This window comes from Vigna radiata, chromosome 7, assembly GCF_000741045.1.
Source record: "Vigna radiata var. radiata cultivar VC1973A chromosome 7, Vradiata_ver6, whole genome shotgun sequence".
NCBI classification, from domain to species: Eukaryota; Viridiplantae; Streptophyta; class Magnoliopsida; order Fabales; family Fabaceae; genus Vigna; species Vigna radiata.
The window spans coordinates 49,613,629-49,634,101 of record NC_028357.1 but is presented as its reverse complement, the minus strand read 5'-3'; the positions used below and the strand labels follow the sequence as shown (position 1 = coordinate 49,634,101).

Sequence of the window (20,473 nt, the reverse complement as noted above, 5' to 3'; positions counted from 1 at the left end):
CACTACACCAACCATAAATCTCAGACTGACTCCAATTGTGCATGGTTGGAAGAAATTAAATCTTCATGTTATATGTTTTCTTAGAATGTTGGTTGAGATTTGTAAAATGTTTTTCTTCTAAAAAATGTTATTTTTATGCATCCGAAGTTTATGGGTTCAGGAAAAAAAATCAGTGCATTCCTTTGAAAATCCTACATTTTTATGACATGTATTTACCAGGATGTTCCTGTCACGTACCTAGAACATGAAGGTGACACATAATATGGACTTATGGATTAATTAGGACATTCCATTGAAAATAATGAACATTATATTGTTGTGGGATTGATATTGTGGATATAATATGGACTTATGGACTATTTTCTTTTGACAGATTATTTGACTAACTTGATATTGAGTATCTGGAATTTAGGGACTAGATAGAGGAGATTTACCTATTCGCATATTTTAGTGTTTAGATTAATCGGTGGAATTTTATTGATGAGTAATGTATAATCTTTTTTGTTGGTAGTATAGATATATACACGCATCAATATTTACTACAGGCAAATTCATATACAACTAAACAATAGAAAAACAACTATAAAATCTATAGATTTTACACAAATTTTTGTAATTGTCAAAAACATACCCTTACTGAAAACAGTTTCTAATTACCTAAAAACAATAACCAAATAATATAATGTTATTCCAATTCTAACTTGTTCCTCGGTTATGTTAAATGTAATTGAAGATTAAAACACCACTAAGAAAGCATAAAAGATTACAATTTCAAATAATGTATAGTTATACATGTTTGATGATATAAATCATAATAAGAGATGTAGAGGATATGAAATTCATGCCTGTTGTATATCATTTGAACCATAAGCATTGAATGAAGAATTATTTTTCTTTAAAGAGTTGCTATTAGGATTTTTCAAAGTGACACAAAATTGTCTAAATAGGTAACAATCTTTCAAGACACCATTTATAATTATTGGATAATGGTATTTTGATAACATTTTAATATCATCTATGTGTCATTATTTAATTGGTCTATGGTGGTGTTTATGATTATTATTATTATTGATTATGGAGTAATTTTGGATTAAAGAGAATGATATTAAAATGTTGTAAAAAAAATATTGTCAAAGTATTATTATCCATATCATTCTATCATATTAGAAGCTTTTTTTGTTTTTTCAGTGTGTATGATAGCAAAAGTGATATCAAATTCGTATTTCATGAAAAATAATAAAAGAGAAAACTTACATATTGTATTTTCTTTAATTATATTAAAGGTTTTATCTTACCAAGTTTTAAGTTACAAAAAAAATGTTCCTGTTAAAAAAGAAAATCAACTTTAAATTCACGGTATTTTAATAATTTTAAAACTTAATTTAAAATAAAAAAAAATAAAAAGTAGTTATTAAAAATCTTGATTAATTGGTTTTTTTTTTAACTTTTCTAAAATATGGTTGATTTTTTCTTGTGTGAAAAACAAGAGCTTAAGCTTTCTTAATTTTATCTCAAATGAAGGATGTAATTCTTGTTTTGTTTATTTGACCAATTCCAACAACAACCGCTTACGTGTGAACAATTACACTTAAAAGACTGAGATGAAGATGAAGACTCATGAAACAAAGGATGAGATGAAGACTCATGTCCGTGTTAGTAAAAGTTTTAATATGCCAGGGTTTGTCCATCACAACCTTCGATCTGATCACCCACAAATCAAATTCAAGTCTTTCATCTATTATAATATTAGTTCTTAAAGGGTATACAAGATTTATCCAAATCATATCCAATACTTTATTGAAAAGGGTGCCACTTTACAAATGTTGCACGTTTGATACTTTTTTTTTTTTTTTTTTTTCTCTCTGTAACAAACATGAAAATGATGATTACAAGAAGAATTCTTATACAATCACAAAATGAACCTGTACGTGTCAGTGCTGATGTGAAGAAGCGTCACTCCTGATGTCAATACTTGAACTTGTGCGGTGAAGAACAATCGAGAGGCTTGACTAGGCACAGTATTGTATATAATTTCCATGTGCAAGTTGAGGCAAATAAGTCAAACAGGGTCAGGAATGCGGAAATACTAACAGCAGAGGTGGGTTTAGCCTGCGACTGAGCTTCGTAGGTGGTACTGACATGGTATGCTATGGTACTATGTTATGGCATTAAGCCACAACACCAACTTGCTTTGCTTTTTTTCCTTACCCCTTTTTGTTTGTGTGCATGTTTCATGTTTGATGAGGAGGCCACTGAGAGTAAGCTGAAGCTGTATTCACACTGGATAAGCTCCTGTTCCTTCCGAGTCCGATTTGCTCTCAACCTCAAAGGTCAACTCACTCATTACTACCCTCTTACTCTCTTACTTCCTTTCTTCCAAATGTCTCACCTTCCCATTTATTTTCTTCTGTTTAGGACTACCTTACGATTATCAAATAGTCACCACATTTTCTGAGCCCGGTTTGTTTGTTTGATAGTTTTCTGTTCTACCAAAATTGTTAGTTGAGTTGTGCTGATCAATTCAGTTCCCTCTTTGTGACCTTCTTCTTTTACCTTTGATCTGTGTTTAGAGTTTCTCAAGCTCAACCCTATTGGATTTGTCCCTGTGCTGGTGGATGGCGATTCAGTAATTGCTGACTCTTTTGCCATCATTATGGTAAGTGAGTGATTCCTCATTTTTTTTCCATAGTCTTATTTTCTTATTCGGTTTTCACATACAGTACTTGGAAGATAAGTATCCTCACCCTCCTTTGCTGCCTCATGACATTCTCAAAAGAGCAATCAATTTCCAGGTACAATTATTACTTGATTTGTTTCAACTTTCAGTTCTATATCACTTGCTATCTGTTGTAATAATTTCATCCCCATTCACAGGCTGCCACCATTGTTTCCTCATCTATACAACCTTTTCAAAACTATACTGTTGTGGTACATTTTATGTGCTTTTTTTATTGAACAGTCAAGCGTATCTATATGTTACATTATTGTTCATTTATTTCTTTTCTTGAAGCAACTTTATCCCGACACAAGGGTGCATATAATGTATTATTTATTCTGGTCCTTTTGTATTTGCAGAAGTATATAGAGGAAAAAATCGGCCCTGATGAAAAACTTCCTTGGACCCAACGTGTTATAGGAAAAGGCTTTACGGGTGAGGTTTCTCTAACTTGTTCACCATCACTTTTTACACTTTAATTGGAGAAGGTTTTTCGTGTCAGTTTCATTAAGTTGCCTGCTTAAAACTTGAGGGAAAAGTTCTTCCCTGTGTTAGTTAATTCCAACATTTCTACCGTAAGACATTCTGTCCATATTCTTAAAGTTTGGATTTCTGAGTTCATTTATTCTGTCAAGTATTGTGCCAAGTTCATTAGTTAGTATTGAACTCAGATCAATATGTGATTGATCTCTTAAGTAATTAGAGACTGAAAATTATTTAAGCCAACATTTATTGACAAAAAACTAACTACAGTAACTAAGAAACTCAGATCAATATACAAGAATGGAATTTCATTTAGGAGGGTAAGAACAAATAAGATTGTTTTGTTTCTGTTTTCCCATATGTATAACTCTGTTTACTTTACAAACTAGCTTGTTATCCAAGAATAATAGCTAAGGTTTTTGTTACTTAGCTTGTCTCTTTGTAGAGATAATATTGCAACTAGTTTGATTTGGGGTTCATGTACATTTACATTTTTTTAGGTGAAGGTGAAGGGTTGGGGCTCCAAATTAGGTCTTTTAAACCTCTAGGGTCCTGCTGTGTGTGTATATATATATGTATATATCACCCTTTGGCTAATATGAAGTTTAACACAAGAAACTGCGATTATTTTGCTCTATTTAACAGTGTTTTAGATTAGAATTAATTAAATACTGAAATGCTATTGTTAATGTGTTTCAGCACTTGAAAAGCTGTTGAAAAAGCATGCAGGAAGATATGCAACTGGAGATGAAATTTTCCTGGTATGTTAATGGAGTTTAATATCATCACTTTGCTTCTTTTCCAAGTTCCTATACCCTAAAAATCTTCCCTAGTAATACGACACATTGCTTTGCCTGCCCACCTGCTGTAACATAACATTTATTCTTATGCTCTGGAGTACAATTTTAGTGCAGTTCAACTAAAAAGTCAACATACATTTCTGAAAATGACAATGTTATACCCTTAAAAAGTTAATAACTCAGACAAAAAAATTTACTAATATTTTAATCTGATAATAAATCCAACATAATTTAAGCTTTTACCCAACAAAGGGTTTATAAAACAACTTAATACATAAGCCAATATATATATGTTATGTGTGTGTGTGTTAATGTTGATGCATAACTACCTTAACACTGCTTAGAGTCATCAATACTTACATCATTCCCTGCTCATCATATATCTAATACAATCACAGCAGGGCACCCCACAAAACACAAAAACAATTCATAAAGCATAAATCATTCCACGACAGTAGTTAAAGATAGCAATTTATACTAAGTTCTACTCATCCAAACAAGATCAAATATGACTTATCAGAAAGCTAAGAGAATAATACGATACAACTCTTATGAAGACTTCAAATTGTAAAAAAACATTTACTTAGCTGAGAAATGAAGTCAGATTTTTAGAGAAAATGAGAAGCTAGAGAGAATAAGAAAGGAGAAAGGAAAACAATCCGCGTGCATTTTTTTTTTTTCTGTTTTTCCTAAAGAAACAAGAAAGAAGATGAATTAAATGAAGCTGGGCCTGGCCAAAAGGGTTTTCCAGAAAAGGGTTCGGCACAGCAAGAAGGGCTTGTTCTGTATCTTTGTCAGAGTATACTTTTCAGTTTCATGTTCTATTTATAATCTAACAGAGAAATTATTGTGGTTTGCAGGCAGATTTGTTTTTAGCACCTCAGTTAGATACAGCAATTAGGAGATTCAGCGTTGAGATGGTATTATTCTGTCCATGATTCGGATTCGGTCTCTACCATTTTGGTGCGGAATAGAGTATGATAAAAGGATGTTTGAATAAGTTACTTTGGTATCATTACGATAGCTTCTTTGATAAAAGTGTGGTGTGATCTTCACTGACTTCATTTTTTAATATTCACCCTTTAATGTCCTCTGAGTTATGCCAGTGATATTCCCAAACTTACGCCTTATCAAGATGAAGCTCATTGTGTTAAAATATTTTCATATTTCATAGCTTTCGATGCATACATATGGTTATTTCATGATGCGAAAAATTAGTTCATATAATCATATCTGTTGTCCAAATTCATAGATCTTTATTCCTTTTCTTGTTCAAACAGAAGGAATTCCCTACTCTATCAAGATTACACGAGGCATATAATGAAATCCCAGAATTTCGGGAGGCTTTGCCAGAGAACCAGCCAGATGCAGTTCATGAGTTGAACCAATAATTTGGGAATGGTGACTGATCTATACACTATAGCACCATGAAAAATTTTATAGCCATTTTTGGTTTAGTTCCGGTAAGTTGCTGAAGACAACAAGTCATATTCTACATTATATTATACAAATTATATCTGGGTTTAATGACTTTAAACTCCAATCATTGATCAAAGAAATGTGACCTGATATTAGGTTGGAAATATCGCAGAAGCAGCTACTGATTCAGCGTTATTAATACTATTAGAATAGAGTTGTTAGATATGGCTGGAAGTCTCACGTCAACTAGAAATAAAGTTAATTTATAATATATAAGTCGAGTACAAATCTCACCATAAAAACAAATTTTGTGTAATTGAATTAGGTTTAAAAGTCCATTTTTTAACATAGTTTTAGAGTTCTGGTTAAGAAGCTTCAATGAAATTAGTTCATAGAGGCTTTTTGGAAAAAAAAAATGAAAATGTCTAAAATTTAGATTAAGATAATGAAGAAATTAGATTGTAAAATTTTTAAAAATCTTGAAGGACTCTTTCATTAAAGTTAAAAATTTGAGAGCCAATTTCTTATGGAAATTTCTCAAAAGGTTATTTAGCATGTTAATGAAAACTAATTAAACATTTTTTTTCTAGGATTTATGATTAAAAGATTTACATGGGTTTATTTTTTGTTAATGTCTTGTTTATTTGAGTGGATTTAAAAAAAGTAATTTCATAAATTCTTTCAAATCCTTTCAATCACTTTCTGCCAAATCCACTCAAGTGAACAAAACTTAAGTAATTATTTTTCAATTGTAAATTAATCATGTTTCTAGATTGTGCATTCAAAATCACAAACATAATAAAAGAGTTGAAAGTAAAACATCGTGATATTAAAAAGAATAAATGATTATTTTTTTTGGTCCACAAGAGAGAAACAAACAAGTTTACCTTGACAAAAGAAAAACTATTAAAAAGAAAGAAACAACAGTCAAATATATTATTTATAAAGGAAAATTAAAATCTTCACAATAAACACCATAAAAAATAAAAAAAAAGTGTTTAATTAATTATTTGGTTCCTAATTTTCGTTCAAAAATATCAAATTAATTTTTAATTTGGTATAATTTTTGAAAATTGATGTATTTGATTTTGATATGTGAAAAATTAATGTAATTTAGTTCTTTTCTTTAAATTTTTTGAAAATGATTAATAATGATTTTTCAAAAACACAGAAAATTAATTAAATCTAGTTTTTTTTTAAATTTTTTGAAATAAAAAGACAAAAGGTTAATATAACCTAAAAAAACATAAAACTTTAGAAATATGCCATCTTTACAGTAAATTTATAAATGATAGTCTAATATTTTATCCAAAAAAAAGTTGAACTATAGTATTTCTAAAATTAAATTTCTGAATAAAAATTAATTATATTAATTTAAAAAATCACAATTTTAAAAAAAGTAGCCCATTACCACGTGTTTGTTTGTGTTATAAATTCGTTAAAAGATGATTATTTACTGAATCTTAATTGTAAGAAATAAAAATACTAATGTTACTGATTATATTTGCGTGATGAAGATTAAAAAATAAATGAAAGAAATATTTTAAAGTCATCATCTTATCGCCCACTAATATATTGATAATGTTTCCGTAAAAATACTTTATTATCATTGTCATTATTATTATAAGAAAAAAAAACAAGAGTGTACATAATTTTAAATCATACAATTCCAGATAAATTATTAAATTTTTAAAAATTTAATATGTACCAGAAAATTCGGAGCATTTGGTAAACGTTAATGAGTTGAAAAGGTCTACATAAGCTTTTTTCTGTGGTTGATTTTGATTTTAACCAGACTTGTTCAATTATCTGCTAAATTCATCAATAAAAATTGTATGCATTTTCATAAATAAATTATTAACTGTTTTTTTTTAAGAAATATTTGATATTTTTTTACTACCTCACAAGTGTCCTTAAATATAAATATTAAATATTTTTGTAAATTAATATGTCATCGAATATAGTCGCTCTATTTTTAAAATAAAAAAACAAGAACTGTTTTATGCATATTTAATATCACAAAATTTTATTAAATTAATTTTAAGTTAATGTTGGGACCACTAAATTAACAGTGCAGTCTAAAATAGTAAAACTATATATATATATATATAGAGTCTAGTTTGTACATATTTAATTTTTTATAATGATAATAGTTGTACTAAATGTGATAGAACTTCTTGATATCGCCTGCTGTAATTACTTTAATCATATGGTATTGTCTATATTAAATGAGTAAATTCTTATTTTAGGTCTTAGATTTCTTTTTCCCCTGATATTGAAAATCATTATTTTTATCTCTGCTCTTCCATGGTACTAAGTTAAAATCTTTTTTTAGTACTAAAGGTTGAAATCATTCAATCTAAATTGTTATTTAATGTCAAATTGCGATGTCTCTTAAAAAATCTTAAGATACATAAAATAAATATTATTTATCTTAAAATTAATCTTAAAAATTAAAAATATCTATTTAAATTTTTGGATTCAATATATATAATTTTGATTTCTTAATTTTTAATAAAAATTAAAAATTAATTTATTTTAGAAATGTGAATTAATTTAATTTTTTTATCTTTAAAATGGTATAATCTTAATAACGTTAAATTTATTTAATATTTCATTATTTCAATGTTAATCATAAACAAGTTTAAAACATTAAATAAAATTAATAAAATTTAATTAAAAAATTAAATTCACACATTTTGTTAATATAAAAGATTAAATTAATAAAAAATTAAAAGAAAAATTCAATTTTTAATTAAAATTAAGAGATTAAAATCATATTCTCCTTTGAATTTTGTGAGAATGAGTGTGACTCTTAGCTTATTCCACAGGCAACTAAAGTTTGTAAGCATGCGAAGATCAAAACCAGTAGTCCTCCAAAACTTGATGGATTGGATTGTAGCTGAAACATTCAATTCTACCCCTTTTTCACTCAGGAATACAATATATATATATATATATATATATATATATATATATATATATATATATATATATATATATATATATATATATATATATTACACAGGATCTGTTATATCTAAAGAGAGTTTAATTGAACAGATTTTAAAAATCCAGCTTAATGCATAAGTGGGTAAGTGTTGAAGGAATTGAATGGTGTAATAAATGTTGAGAACCACTAAGAAAAAAGAGAGATTTGTATGACTAAGTCAACTTGTTTCCAGTGCGGTTGACGAGACACTACTTGAATGCAGTCTTCCCTACGCTGACAGTGATGCCACAACCCTCTTCCAGATAACAAATACATTAATCTTCTTTTTCTTCAAACATTGCTTTTCTTCCTATCTGTGGAATATCTTTCACTCTTACTAAGTCTTCAAGCACCAACTAATGTGCTTCTGTTCTATCCATCTACGTGTTAGATTACTGTCTCTTTCAATGTATGGTTTTTCATAAATCAAAAATCCATTTTTTGTTGAGTAATTAAAGATACTGAACATCAAGATTAGTAAACAAGTGTCAAGATATTTTGTTGAGGAGGTTACTAAAAAGGGACTAAAAAGGAATGAATATACATATATGAGGACTAAATGTGAGAAATTGAAAAGGAGGAACTTTGAAGCCTTTGCTCCAGGACAACCTTTATTGACTTCTATTTTAGTTTATTGTTGACTTTGGATTGTGTAATTAATTTATAGTGAATAAATTTGGATGGAAGGTGGATGAGAAAAGATTTTAGTAATCACATAGTTATCAGTGGGGAGGTTTTGAGATCCATTGAAGTTGAAAATGTGGGAAAGAATATCAGTAGTTCTGCTGCTTGTTTTGAATTATGTGTTGGTTGCAAAAGGAGAAACAGATGATGTGGATTGTAAGTTCAGTTTTCTAGTTATATACTGTGTATTTGATCATCTTCTGCGCATCTTCAGAGCAACCAGAAGTTGGACAACTATATACAGAAGATGTCATTTACTGAATTGTATTCTTTGGTGTAACTTTTATGCAGTTTCCACGCTTAAGTCTCTTATGAGTACCTGGAAGAACACCCCTCCAGAGTGGGAGGGTACAGATCCTTGTGAAGATTGGGAAGGAATCAAGTGCAGGAATACACGTGTTACATCAATGTAGCGTCTGTTACTGAATATGTTTACTTGTTTTTCCCTTATCCTTAGTGTGTTTTTGAGCGATTAATTTTATTTATTTCAGAACACTGGCAAGTACTGGTTTGGGTGGTCAGCTTTCTGGAGATATTGGATCACTGTCTGAATTGGAGATTTTGTAAGTATTTTATTCAGTATATTCTTTTACTATATCCACCAAAGGCGATGATCAAGTCATAAATCGAGTGTCATATACCTCAAATGAGGGCAATCTGTCACTAGGTTATGCATCTCAGAAAGTATTGGTGCTAATTAAACTATTAAGCTCGCGTTTTTATGATTTGATCTATTTTTGGGTTCTTGATTCTTCTTTTTCTGCTTAAATAAATAGTGTTTTTTCTCTACAGGGATCTATCTTACAACAAGGACTTGACTGGACCACTTCCACAATCCATCGGGGATTTGAGGAAGCTGTCAACCTTGTAATGCAGAATTGATTGCTAAAGTAGTAACTCGTCTTAAGTGGTTTTGATAAAAACAATTCTAACAACATTTTCTTACACATTTGTCAACAGAATTCTTGTTAGCTGCAGCTTCAGTGGTCCTATTCCAGACAGCATAGGAAATATGCAGGAGCTCCTGTTCTTGTAATGCTTTTTAACTCATTAATCGGTCTAAAACTCACTGAATGTCGGTTTCATTGTTCATGCTCGTTTGTATTTTCTACGAGAGACTTCTGACATATGACTAGTGTGCTTTTATTTTTAGTTTTGGCATTATAATAAAAGATCTTGGATCCTAGTCTAAATCATATACTTCGAATTACAGGTCTTTAAATTCCAATGGCTTTAGTGGAGTAATTCCGACTTCTATTGGTAATCTATCAAAGCTTTATTGGTTAGATTTAGCAGACAATCAACTTGAAGGGAGCATCCCCGTATCTGGTGATGGCACATTAGGTCTTGATAACTTACATCATGCCAAACATTTGTATGTCAAATCTCTTCTTCTGTAGTAATTGGCTTGCCAATTTTTTCTAAACACATTTTTCGTTGTACGTACTAAAAACATCAACACATGTCCATTTTATACAGTCATCTTGGGAAGAATAATCTCTCAGGCACCATCCCTCTTCGACTGTTTAGCCCGGAAATGGCTCTCATTCATTTGTAAGAACTGTTCTTACATTTTATTTTTTTTTCACGTAGACTCCATTCATATAATTGAGAACGTGTAACATTACGTACCCTGGATTGAACTGCTTACAAAAACAGGTACAAACGTCTCCAATTATGAAGTGAACTAGTTGCTACAAACTCTTGAATTAACACATTCGTTTCTGTTTTTCTGTCGGGACATTTTTACTATTCGATTCCTTGCAATGCTGAAGTATCTAGATTTATTTTGTAGACAAAAACATCTTCATTGTTTCTCACATACACGTTGATCCTGAAAATCTTCTTGGGCAGGCTTTTGGAAAGCAATAAACTCGTAGGGAAAATTCCATCTACACTAGGACTAGTTAAGAGTCTGGAGGTGGTGTAAGTGTCTACATTATTCCTCAAACAAGTTCATGAAGTTTTTCTGCTCTTGGTATTAATACACTGTTCTTGTGTGAATAGGCGCTTAGATGGTAATTCATTGGATGGACCTGTGCCTTCAAACATCAACAATCTTACGAATGTTCGAGATCTGTAAGCAAACATGAAGAACACATGAAACATTTCCTTTCCCTGCACGGACACTTTTACTTGAAAAGTGAATTTTTTTGGCTTTAAATTATTCATTTCAGGTACTTGTCCAACAATAAACTGTCAGGCTCCCCGCCAGACCTTACTGGAATGAATGCCCTCAGCTACCTGTAATTTTCAAAGCATTTAGTTATGATAGTTATATTGTAGTTGTTACTAACATTCGGTATCCTATGTTTATTCAAAGTTATCTCAACCTTGTAATGGTGAGTGAGTACGTCTTTAATCTATTTTGAAGGGACATGAGCAACAATAGTTTTACACCATTGGATTTTCCAGAATGGTTCTCTACTCTCAAGTCCTTAACGACATTGTACGTTTTTCATTGTGCACTTCTTTGACCTTTCACCACGCTCTCTGTACTTTCGTGAGTGAAATCCGGTTACACAGTTAGAACTTGTTTTTCATGGCAGAATGATGGAGCGAACACAACTTCAAGGACAGGTTCCCTCTTCTTTGTTTGAACTTGTCAATTTACAGACTGTGTAAGTACACCTGTCTTGAGCCTCTTGACTAGGGAAAGTTTCTACAAATGGGTAACAAGAACTGAGAATTCATGCCAAACAATAATAGCCTTTAGAAGTAGCTAAACATAATCTTCCTTGAAACAGTAATATATATTTATTATGTACTAATATCTGACCACAGGGTCCTAAAAGACAACAAAATAAATGGAACCTTGGATGTCGGCTCCTCCTACAGCAGCCGGCTGCGACTTATTGATTTGGAGACTAATTCAATTGACAACATTAAGCAAACTGAAGTTTCAAATGTCGTTATAATGTAAGCCTAAAGTTATAATCATTGCTGCCATTTTTTTTGTGCATGTCACTGCATAGAATCAGTGTTTTGAATAGTTTTATAAGGTGTTCCATTTCTCTGATAGTAGTTTGAGATTTGCACCTTTGGTTTCACTTGGCCTCATTTTAACTGCATTTTTTTCCTGCAGACTCAAAGATAACCCAGTTTGCCAAGAAACTAATGAACGAGGGACATATTGCTCCTCTTCTCAATCCAATTTCTCGTATTCAACACCACCAAATAACTGTGAACCTGGTGCCTGCAGTTCAGATCAGATTTCGAGTCCCAACTGTAAATGCGCATATCCATATACAGGAACATTAGCTTTCAGGTCACCTTCCTTTACGGACTTGGATAACAAAACACACTACTTAATGCTTGAGGATTCTCTGATGCGGTCTTTTAAGTCTCACTTTGTACCTGTGGATTCGGTTTTGTTGAGCCACCCAAGGAGAGATTCAACTGGGTATCTCAAATTGAGCTTACAAGTCTTCCCATCCGGACTAGATCATTTCAATCGAACAGGGACTTTAACAATTGGTTTTATGCTAAGCAACCAGACTTTTAAGCCTCCACAGCCGGATTTTGGACCATATTTTTTTCTTGCAGATGGATATGAACACTTTGGGAACTATGGTAAAAACAATTTCCCACATAGTTGGAATAAAACTATGGTATTAATTGCTCCGTTTTAAGATAATCTTTTTCTCAACCTTTCTTGTTGTGTAGAAGGATTGAGTGAATCAAATAAACATTCAAACATTGGAATCATAATTGGGGCAGCAGTTGGTGGTTTGGTCTTGCTAGTGTTATTACTCTTAGCTGGTGTTTATGCTTTCCGCCAGAAGAAAAGGGCCGAAAAAGCGATTGGACAAAGCAATCCTTTTAGTAATATAGCTCTATACTTATCTCCTGCATTCTAATCATTCACATGGAAATGATTTAATTAACATGCTTAAATTTCACGAATGCAGGACGCTGGGATACGGTTGATAGCAAGAGTGATGTCCCTCAGTTGAAAGAAGCAAGAATGTTTACTTTTGAAGACCTTAAAAAATACACCAAAAATTTTTCTCAAGTCAATGACATTGGATCCGGGGGTTTTGGGAAGGTACTGAATGTACTGTTGTGGTTGTAGCTTAAATGTACTGTTGTGATTGTAGCTCATGTGCTTGCCATGCATCTCGAAAAAAATCATTATATTGGAAAAAGTATAGTGGAAATTTTATCTAAAAACAAACAAGTATGATGACACAGTTAAGCATTGCGTAATAGATTGCTTTCTCTTACTATATCTTAGGGTAGTGATTTAGAAAGTGAGGTCAGGTGAAGATGGTAGTATAATTAACTGTGACACAAGTTCATCTGTGTTTATCATACATAAACCAACTTTGTAATGTCTAAAAGTCTACACACAGGTTTATAAGGGAACCCTTCCCGATGGACAAAGGGTAGCAATAAAAAGAGCTCAAAAAGAATCTATGCAGGGAAAGCTTGAGTTTAAAGCGGAGATTGAACTTCTATCAAGGGTTCACCACAAGAATCTTGTCAGCCTTTTGGGCTTCTGCTTTGACCAAGGAGAGCAAATGCTGGTTTATGAGTATCTTCAAAATGGAAGTTTAAAGGATGCTCTCTCAGGTATACTTATCCTCCTGCTTACTAAACATGTTAGTCGTTATAATATTTTTCCTGTAATACTAATGAGCTTTACATGTAGTATTTTGTATCATTATATATATGGCAAGAGTTTACCTTTAGTATATAGCATATGTAGCATATATGGTCAATCGTCACAATGGGTGTCTGCCCATGAGTGAGAGATACAAAAATCTGACATTTGGTGATGCCACTGATAACAGAGTTGAATATTATAAAGAAATGGGTGCAAGACAATTATAGTCATGTACTATGATGAGGCTTGTAGAACATGTATTCTTGATTCTCAATTTATTTCCTTTTTTACATTACTCATTGTTATTGAACTTGCATATTCCTCTCTCTCGCTCTGGCATCTTTGATATGATACCTGCTGGAACGGATTGCGACTGGTGAGATGTGTTAAATTTGTAACTCAATTTTCTTGTAACTGATTATGCAGGGAAGTCAGGAATTAAGTTAGATTGGATTAGAAGGCTAAAAATTGCCCTTGGTACTGCCAGGGGTCTGGCTTATCTTCACGAACTTGTTAATCCTCCCATCATACATAGGGACATAAAATCAAACAATATTTTGCTGGATAACCGCTTAAATGCCAAAGTTTCCGATTTTGGCCTCTCCAAGTCTATGGTAGATGCAGAAAAGGATCATGTTACCACCCAAGTTAAAGGAACACTGGTTAGTATAGTATCTTCCCAACCTTTACACAGCACAAAAGAAATGAGAACATCTTTTTTGGAATTTTTGTATTACTGATTAACAGTTTCGATAACGCAACTCACATGAAAACAAGGAAAACACATCCAATAGCAAGAATTGTATATAAGGTGTCCCAGAAAATGTATAAAACTCAGAATGCTAATAATGCTGAGAATGGATAACTTTTACTTGTGATGTAGGGTTACTTGGATCCAGAGTATTATATGTCTCAACAGTTGACTGAGAAGAGTGACGTGTATAGCTTTGGAGTGCTAATGTTGGAGCTTATATCTGCAAAAAAGCCATTGGAGCGAGGGAAGTATATTGTGAAAGAGGTTAAGAATGCAGTGGATAAGACAAAAGGCTTATACGGTCTTCAAGAATTTATTGATCCAGCCATGGGATTGTCGTCCACAACACTGATCGGTTTTGACAAGTTTGTGAATTTGACCTTGAAATGTGTTGAAGAGTCAGGTGAAGCAAGGCCTAAAATGAGTGATGTGGTAAGAGAAATTGAGAACATATTGAAGTCATCTGGTGCAAACCCTACTGAGGAATCACCCTCCATCTCTTCTAGCTATGAAGAGGTAAGCAGAGGGAGTTCCAGCCATCCTTATAATAGCAACGACACCTTTGATTTGAGTGGAGAGTCTCCATATCCAAAAGTTGACTCTAGCTAAGTAGTAGTCAATATTTAAGTACCTCAAGTCCAAGCCAAACTTGTTTATATATCAAGTATATTAGTTTGCTAAATGTTGATCCAGTGTGTGCATAGCTGCATGTTAGCTTGAGAATGGACAAGTTAAGTCGGCTGTGGGTCTGCTGATGATATTGCCTGCTTCTTTTGTGAGGAATCTTCATTTTGAGCTGCATGATTTTCCTTGCTATATTTCTTCTCCAAAGACTAAGAAAAGAAATGAAAAAGTTGCAGAAGCGCAAAGAAGTGAACCAATGCTTATGCAATTTACAGACAATGATAAAGAGGTGAACCAAGGAAGAAATATAATTCTGTGTTTTTAGTTATCCTATGGAATTTAACTCATTGTGAGGAACTGGTGTGGTCTGGACGTTTTGCACAAAATGATCAAAGTAAAAAATAAAAACTAGTGAATTATATTTTATTAGTGTGGTTTAATGCTTTTGTTGTTTTATGACACTTGTTTGCACTGGTGTTCAGCTGGTTTTATTTTTTGTACTTATTTTCATTATTACTTGATAACAAATATCTTTCTTGTCGTTTCTTTTATTTGGATTTCCTTTTTCCTTGAGATTATAACTTAGAAGGTAAAAAAAACTACATCATGAAACAAAAGAAAAAAACAGCAGCTGAAAAGTTCTGCATAACCGTGACCAACAACCCTATAATAATCTTATATTCTTCATTCAGCCTTTCTTAAACTTCATCCGCCAATAGCCAAAGGCTTAAAGCCTTGGATACTAATTTGAAGGTGTCAAAGGTTTGCATGAACCTAGATACATGTTAGTCTCCCTGTGTTGGCTACACCAAGCACCAATTATCAAGCTGCATCCAGAGGCATTGTTATTCGGTACTATAATCCCACCTCGAACAACTCAGCCATCACATACATAAGTGCTAAAATAGAAAAAAAAAAAAAAAAAAAAACCCTTATTTAACGCTGAGAAAAGATGATTTGTTAATTTAAAATAAAAATACTTTTGTTTTCAACTAGCCTCTACCGTTTTTTTCTTTTATTTTTTTTCTCTTATCAATTCAAACCAAAAATAATCTATTATTTTTCTAAAGGGCATTTAATTTTTGTTACTTATAACTATTGACCCTCTGTAATTGTTTTTAGCGTTATTAATTGTATCTTCTGTAATATAATTTATTTTATTATTTTATATTCAAAACTTAAATTTTATAATCATTTTTAAATTTAATTTACAAAAAAAATTGTCTATAATAAAATTTATAAACAATATTTATTTTATAAATTTAAACATCTTTTTATTTTAATAATTATAATTAAAATATTTATTTTATTTTATTATTTTTTTGTTATCATTAAAATATGTGTGTGTGGACAATTAAAAATAATAATATTTTAATTATGTTTATTTATATTTAAAATTTAAAATTTCAATATATATCATTGTAAAATGTTGTAAAGGGAGAACACTATTTTTAAAGAATTAAATTACTATGATTTTGAATCATAAATAAATATATTTTATTTGATAGATGTTAACTACCCTTCTTTTTCCATAGAAAAAGAAAATCCTAGGTAGCATATGTCACATTCTGCCCCAAAAGATTTTCAATTCAACTCAAATCCGTTTCTCTATTCTTAAATTTTCTTTTCTTCTCTTCTTTTCTTCTTGAGATCCTTACTTCATTATAACCATCCTTTACAAAGAATTAAAATGAAGATTTACTATTTTCTTCTTTATTTTATATATATTATAAAAAATGAAACCAACTTACTTCAAAAATTAATCCAAAAAATTATAAATTAAAAAAAATCTAATTTCATGTTTAATTTTTTGTCAGATTATGAGGTTTGTTTGGTATGACAGTTTGATGTTTCTTATATGAATTAGGTAAGGTTTAATTGCTTCTTTTGTTCCCAGTTTAGTTAAAGTGTGTCAAATTCGTCTCCTTTTAGAAAAATGTTAATTTCGTCCTCATATAGAAAAAATTTGTGTCAATCAAGTCATCTCCGTTAAAAACAAACTAATGGTGCCATTAGTTTGTTTTTAACGGAGATGACTTGATTGACACAAATTTTTTCTATATGAGGACGAAATTAACATTTTCTAAAAGGAGACGAATTTGACACACTTTAACTAAACTGGGAACAAAAGAAGCCGTTAATTTCAAATTGTGTAATTAATTTCAACTGTAACACACTTTTTTTTTACTTATTCAGGTAAAATTTTAATCCAAATTCAAATTTAAATTCCACCAATTCTCTTGTTCAGGTAAAAAGGGATAACTTATTTCAAAAATAACTTTTGAAAATGGCTTCTCACTTAAATATTTATTTTTCTTCTAATACAATGGTTTAAAAAGTAATCCACATTCAACAATTAATATATGTTTATGCTGAGAATATTAATCATATTATTATTTTGTGTTTGTTTTATGATTATTTTTCTTTTTTTCTAGCATAGGTCAACCCATTTTTTATTCTCCCTCTGATTAAGTGAGGTTGATTGTTTACATAGATATACCAAACAATTTTATTGGATATTATTATAATTCATTTCTATAAATATTTATTAATTAGCCTTTGACTTCAATGCCAATAAAAGCCGAAACAGAGGACAAAGCCCTTTTAGCTTGCTTAGCTGTAATATGTTAACTACAACCTTAAATCTATATATTCAAACACCAAACTAATTATATTTACGACTTAAAAGTAAGTTTCAAACACCATACTAATTATTAGGTAGTTTATTTAGCACAAAAATTGATTAGAAATTGAAAATAAAAATTATGTATTATAAACCTAAAAGTTATTTAAGTTTATGTATGAAATGATGAACATATATACTACTAGTATACTTGGTTGCAGTGGCTTTGTTTGCAACTTTACAAAGTAATCAAATTTCACCTTCACTGGGACATGCTTGGGCTAATTTTTTAAGGTCTTCAATGATCATAACTAGTTTTGTGTTAAATCGATTGACAAAGCACTTCGGTAGCCACCCTGCAGGATCCAACTGAAAACAAAACGAAACAAAGAAAACATGTTACAACTAGGAATGATGCAGACAACATTTTTTTTTTCTATGATTGTTAATTACCTGAACAACATAAGTGACCACACATGAATCATCTTCAAGCTTCTCTACCACCCAACCTGACTGAAGCAACAATCCTCTGATCGCATTACTTTGCTTCGGATGCAATCCTGCAGCTATTTCCTTTGGCAGTGAAGCAACCGCTACCACCTATAACACCCCATTAACATTTTCTTCAATGGTTTTAAAGACAAAAGCTACTACATTTATGGTTGGAATTTTAGTACTAACCAAGGTGCCATCTCCCATGGTTTCACGGCGTTCATAGACAATGAACTCCCTGTTCCTGAAGAGAGGCTTCGAGTTATCTCCGAACCTTAGACGAATTATGCTGAGGTTGTCTTCAAGATCTTTTATGTACCTGGCTTCCACCAGATCAGAGTCCCATTGCTGGCTTAATAAAATAATCAAAAACCAAGATCAGAAAGTAATCAGGAAATAACTATTCTTCCTTAATCAAATTGAACCCCCAAGACAAGGAACAACCTATATTCACATGTACAAAGAGGAGGAATAAAGAAGAAAGTAAAAGACAAGGAGTCGTGCATTTTTTTGTCATTCCTATGGATGTCAGCCACAAACTAAAAAATAAAGATAGGATGAAGGACAGTGCTAAAGACAAAAGTTTTCTTTTCAACATGCTGGATGGGAATCTAATCCTCTTAACTCTCCTGTTTAAGGTATACCTTTTTTCTGTTTTCATTTTCTTTTCCTTTTACACACACTCACCTCTCTCAGAAAATGTCACTTTATTTTCTGTCATTTTATGAGAAATTTGACATTCACCTTTGCAGCATCAATGGCATTGGCCACTGTGATGAACTGTTGGGGAGAGACAGATCTAAGAATCCAACGGCTGCGAAACGTGTGGAGTGAGCCTGACCTGCGTTTTGATATCTCCACTCCGTTGTCAAGAGTTAGAATCTTCCATCCGTCACTGTCCTTTCCTCTGTTTGTGTCTGAAGCTGCCAACAACTCTTGTATACAACTTTCACTTGCAAACTGCACATACCTTCTCAGGGAGTCCTCGCTAATAGACCTTTAACAAAATCATGGTGACACAGAATCTTAATTTCATGAACACAGATAAGTCATAACAAGATTGAACAAAAGGGTCACTGCATCATGTGTCAAACTCCAACAGACTCCCAGAAAAAAAATATAAGGTTTAGTTTGGTATTCACCAGGATCGGCTGCAAGGTGCAGGGCTGCTGCTCATCGTGGCTGGAATGATGGTATCGATTGCCTACAGAAGTTGAATTCTTTACCACAACAAAACACTTGGTAAACTGAATGGCGCGTGCATTATATATATTTATACATGTGTTATATGTAAAAGGGAGAGGGTTTTGTTGTGTTGTGTGGTGTGATGTGATGATATGAGTGGTTTAAAGAGAGGTTGAGAACTGCAAAATAATATGAAGTGGGCAGAGGTGATTGCTGCACATGCAATGCCAGAAGAACCTTACATGATTAGAGCAATAACCCTCTCTCTAGATAAAAGATAGATTCTTTTCTTCCAAAAAAGCAGCAAGAACAAGGGTAGAAAATATGATGCACATGGAGTGTTGGTGGCTTTTGTGAGGGGAGAAAAACATTCGAAAATAAAAATACAAGAAATTCATCCACAGATAAAGAGTTATATAAATGTATTTCATATAGCACATCAAATAATAACAAGATTCAAATACCATGCACGGTTTAACTAGAGAATTTGCAGCAAGAAAGACACAGTGACACTTGATCGTTTGAACTGTATGTTGTATGGTGTATGCACTAATACAATGAAGGTTTTTTATACAGATTAAAAAAGACTTTCTGTATTAATTCTGGAAACTGATATAAATATAGTCCATATAAAAAGTTTTCACTTTTTATACCAGTGTTTTGAAGAAAACTACCATGTATTTGATTGTTGCTTATTTTGAGTATCCTGAATGGAGAATCCCTACCACTTTGGAACGTGAGGCCCCAGTCACGTGTGTTATGATAGTTGATAGAGCTGGATTGCATTTCAAACAGCAAGGCAAGCAGAAGCGGTCCCAGTGAAGTCTTTGGCACGGTATTTGGGATTGTCCTAAGCGTAACGTTAGGTGCAGTAGCAACAACTAACTTCCCATTCTATTTCACCAAAAACTTTTTCCTGTTTTACTGTATCTGCAGTAATGACCACCAGTACCTTGATACTTCAACGTGTTGACGTGTACCGTGTTGATATGTAATATGTCAACGTGTCAACACGTCAACGTGTCAACACGTCAACGTGTCAACACGTCAACGTGTCAACACGTCAACGTGTCAACACGTCAACGTGTCAAC

The 20,473-nt window shown here is 31.9% G+C and overlaps 3 protein-coding genes across 10 annotated transcripts; 2 read left to right on the top strand and 1 right to left on the bottom strand.

The window, feature by feature from the left end:
* Positions 1–1,907: 1,907 nt before the first annotated feature.
* Positions 1,908–5,582, top strand: LOC106768138 (glutathione S-transferase zeta class-like). 8 transcript variants are annotated; one of them, XM_022784096.1, is made up of 10 exons: positions 1,909–2,142; positions 2,237–2,330; positions 2,416–2,460; positions 2,571–2,656; positions 2,721–2,792; positions 2,875–2,928; positions 3,076–3,151; positions 3,899–3,960; positions 4,860–4,974; positions 5,280–5,582. In XM_022784096.1, the coding sequence occupies exons 1-9, from the start codon at positions 2,140–2,142 to the stop codon at positions 4,935–4,937; spliced, it is 570 nt and encodes a 189-aa protein (XP_022639817.1). In that variant the 5' UTR covers positions 1,909–2,139; the 3' UTR covers positions 4,938–4,974; positions 5,280–5,582. The 8 variants fall into 8 exon arrangements, with proteins under 8 accessions (XP_022639813.1, XP_022639817.1, XP_022639816.1 ...); XM_022784095.1 differs by having other exon boundaries at positions 4,860–4,962; positions 5,280–5,405; XM_014653105.2 differs by having other exon boundaries at positions 1,916–2,142; positions 2,246–2,330; positions 4,860–4,919.
* Positions 5,583–8,688: 3,106 nt separating this feature from the next.
* On the top strand, positions 8,689–15,581 carry LOC106768739 (probable leucine-rich repeat receptor-like protein kinase At5g49770). Its single transcript, XM_014654027.2, has 19 exons — positions 8,689–9,250; positions 9,386–9,503; positions 9,586–9,657; positions 9,887–9,961; positions 10,055–10,126; positions 10,308–10,469; positions 10,574–10,648; positions 10,949–11,020; positions 11,102–11,173; positions 11,272–11,340; positions 11,469–11,543; positions 11,644–11,715; positions 11,879–12,013; positions 12,180–12,667; positions 12,761–12,919; positions 13,006–13,142; positions 13,450–13,669; positions 14,130–14,365; positions 14,587–15,581. The coding sequence occupies exons 1-19, from the start codon at positions 9,169–9,171 to the stop codon at positions 15,064–15,066; spliced, it is 2,871 nt and encodes a 956-aa protein (XP_014509513.1). The 5' UTR covers positions 8,689–9,168; the 3' UTR covers positions 15,067–15,581.
* Positions 15,582–17,824: 2,243 nt separating this feature from the next.
* On the bottom strand, positions 17,825–19,674 carry LOC106767344 (START domain-containing protein 10). The gene is made up of 5 exons (XM_022784089.1): positions 19,339–19,674; positions 18,941–19,193; positions 18,386–18,544; positions 18,158–18,304; positions 17,825–18,073 (listed from the first exon to the last, which is right to left on the bottom strand). The coding sequence occupies exons 1-5, from the start codon at positions 19,371–19,373 to the stop codon at positions 17,954–17,956; spliced, it is 714 nt and encodes a 237-aa protein (XP_022639810.1). The 5' UTR covers positions 19,374–19,674; the 3' UTR covers positions 17,825–17,953.
* Positions 19,675–20,473: the final 799 nt, after the last annotated feature.

Bases quoted from the DNA above. Each gene is read 5' to 3' on its own strand.
- LOC106767344 (XM_022784089.1), bottom strand. From the start codon at position 19,373: ATGAGCAGCAGCCCTGCACCTTGCAGCCGATCCTG. The intron at 18,545-18,940 runs GTGAATGTCAAA...TTATTAAGCCAG, and splicing joins ATGCCATTGATGCTGCAAAG to CAATGGGACTCTGATCTGGT. The intron at 18,305-18,385 runs GTTAGTACTAAA...GGGGTGTTATAG, and splicing joins CCATGGGAGATGGCACCTTG to GTGGTAGCGGTTGCTTCACT.
- LOC106768138 (XM_022784091.1), top strand. The intron at 2,331-2,415 runs GTCAACTCACTC...TCTTCTGTTTAG, and splicing joins ATTTGCTCTCAACCTCAAAG to GACTACCTTACGATTATCAA. The intron at 2,793-2,874 runs GTACAATTATTA...CCCCATTCACAG, and splicing joins AAAGAGCAATCAATTTCCAG to GCTGCCACCATTGTTTCCTC.
- LOC106768739 (XM_014654027.2), top strand. From the start codon at position 9,169: ATGTGGGAAAGAATATCAGTAGTTCTGCTGCTTGTTTTGAATTATGTG. The intron at 11,341-11,468 runs GTAATTTTCAAA...TCTATTTTGAAG, and splicing joins ATGAATGCCCTCAGCTACCT to GGACATGAGCAACAATAGTT. The intron at 11,716-11,878 runs GTAAGTACACCT...ATCTGACCACAG, and splicing joins CTTGTCAATTTACAGACTGT to GGTCCTAAAAGACAACAAAA.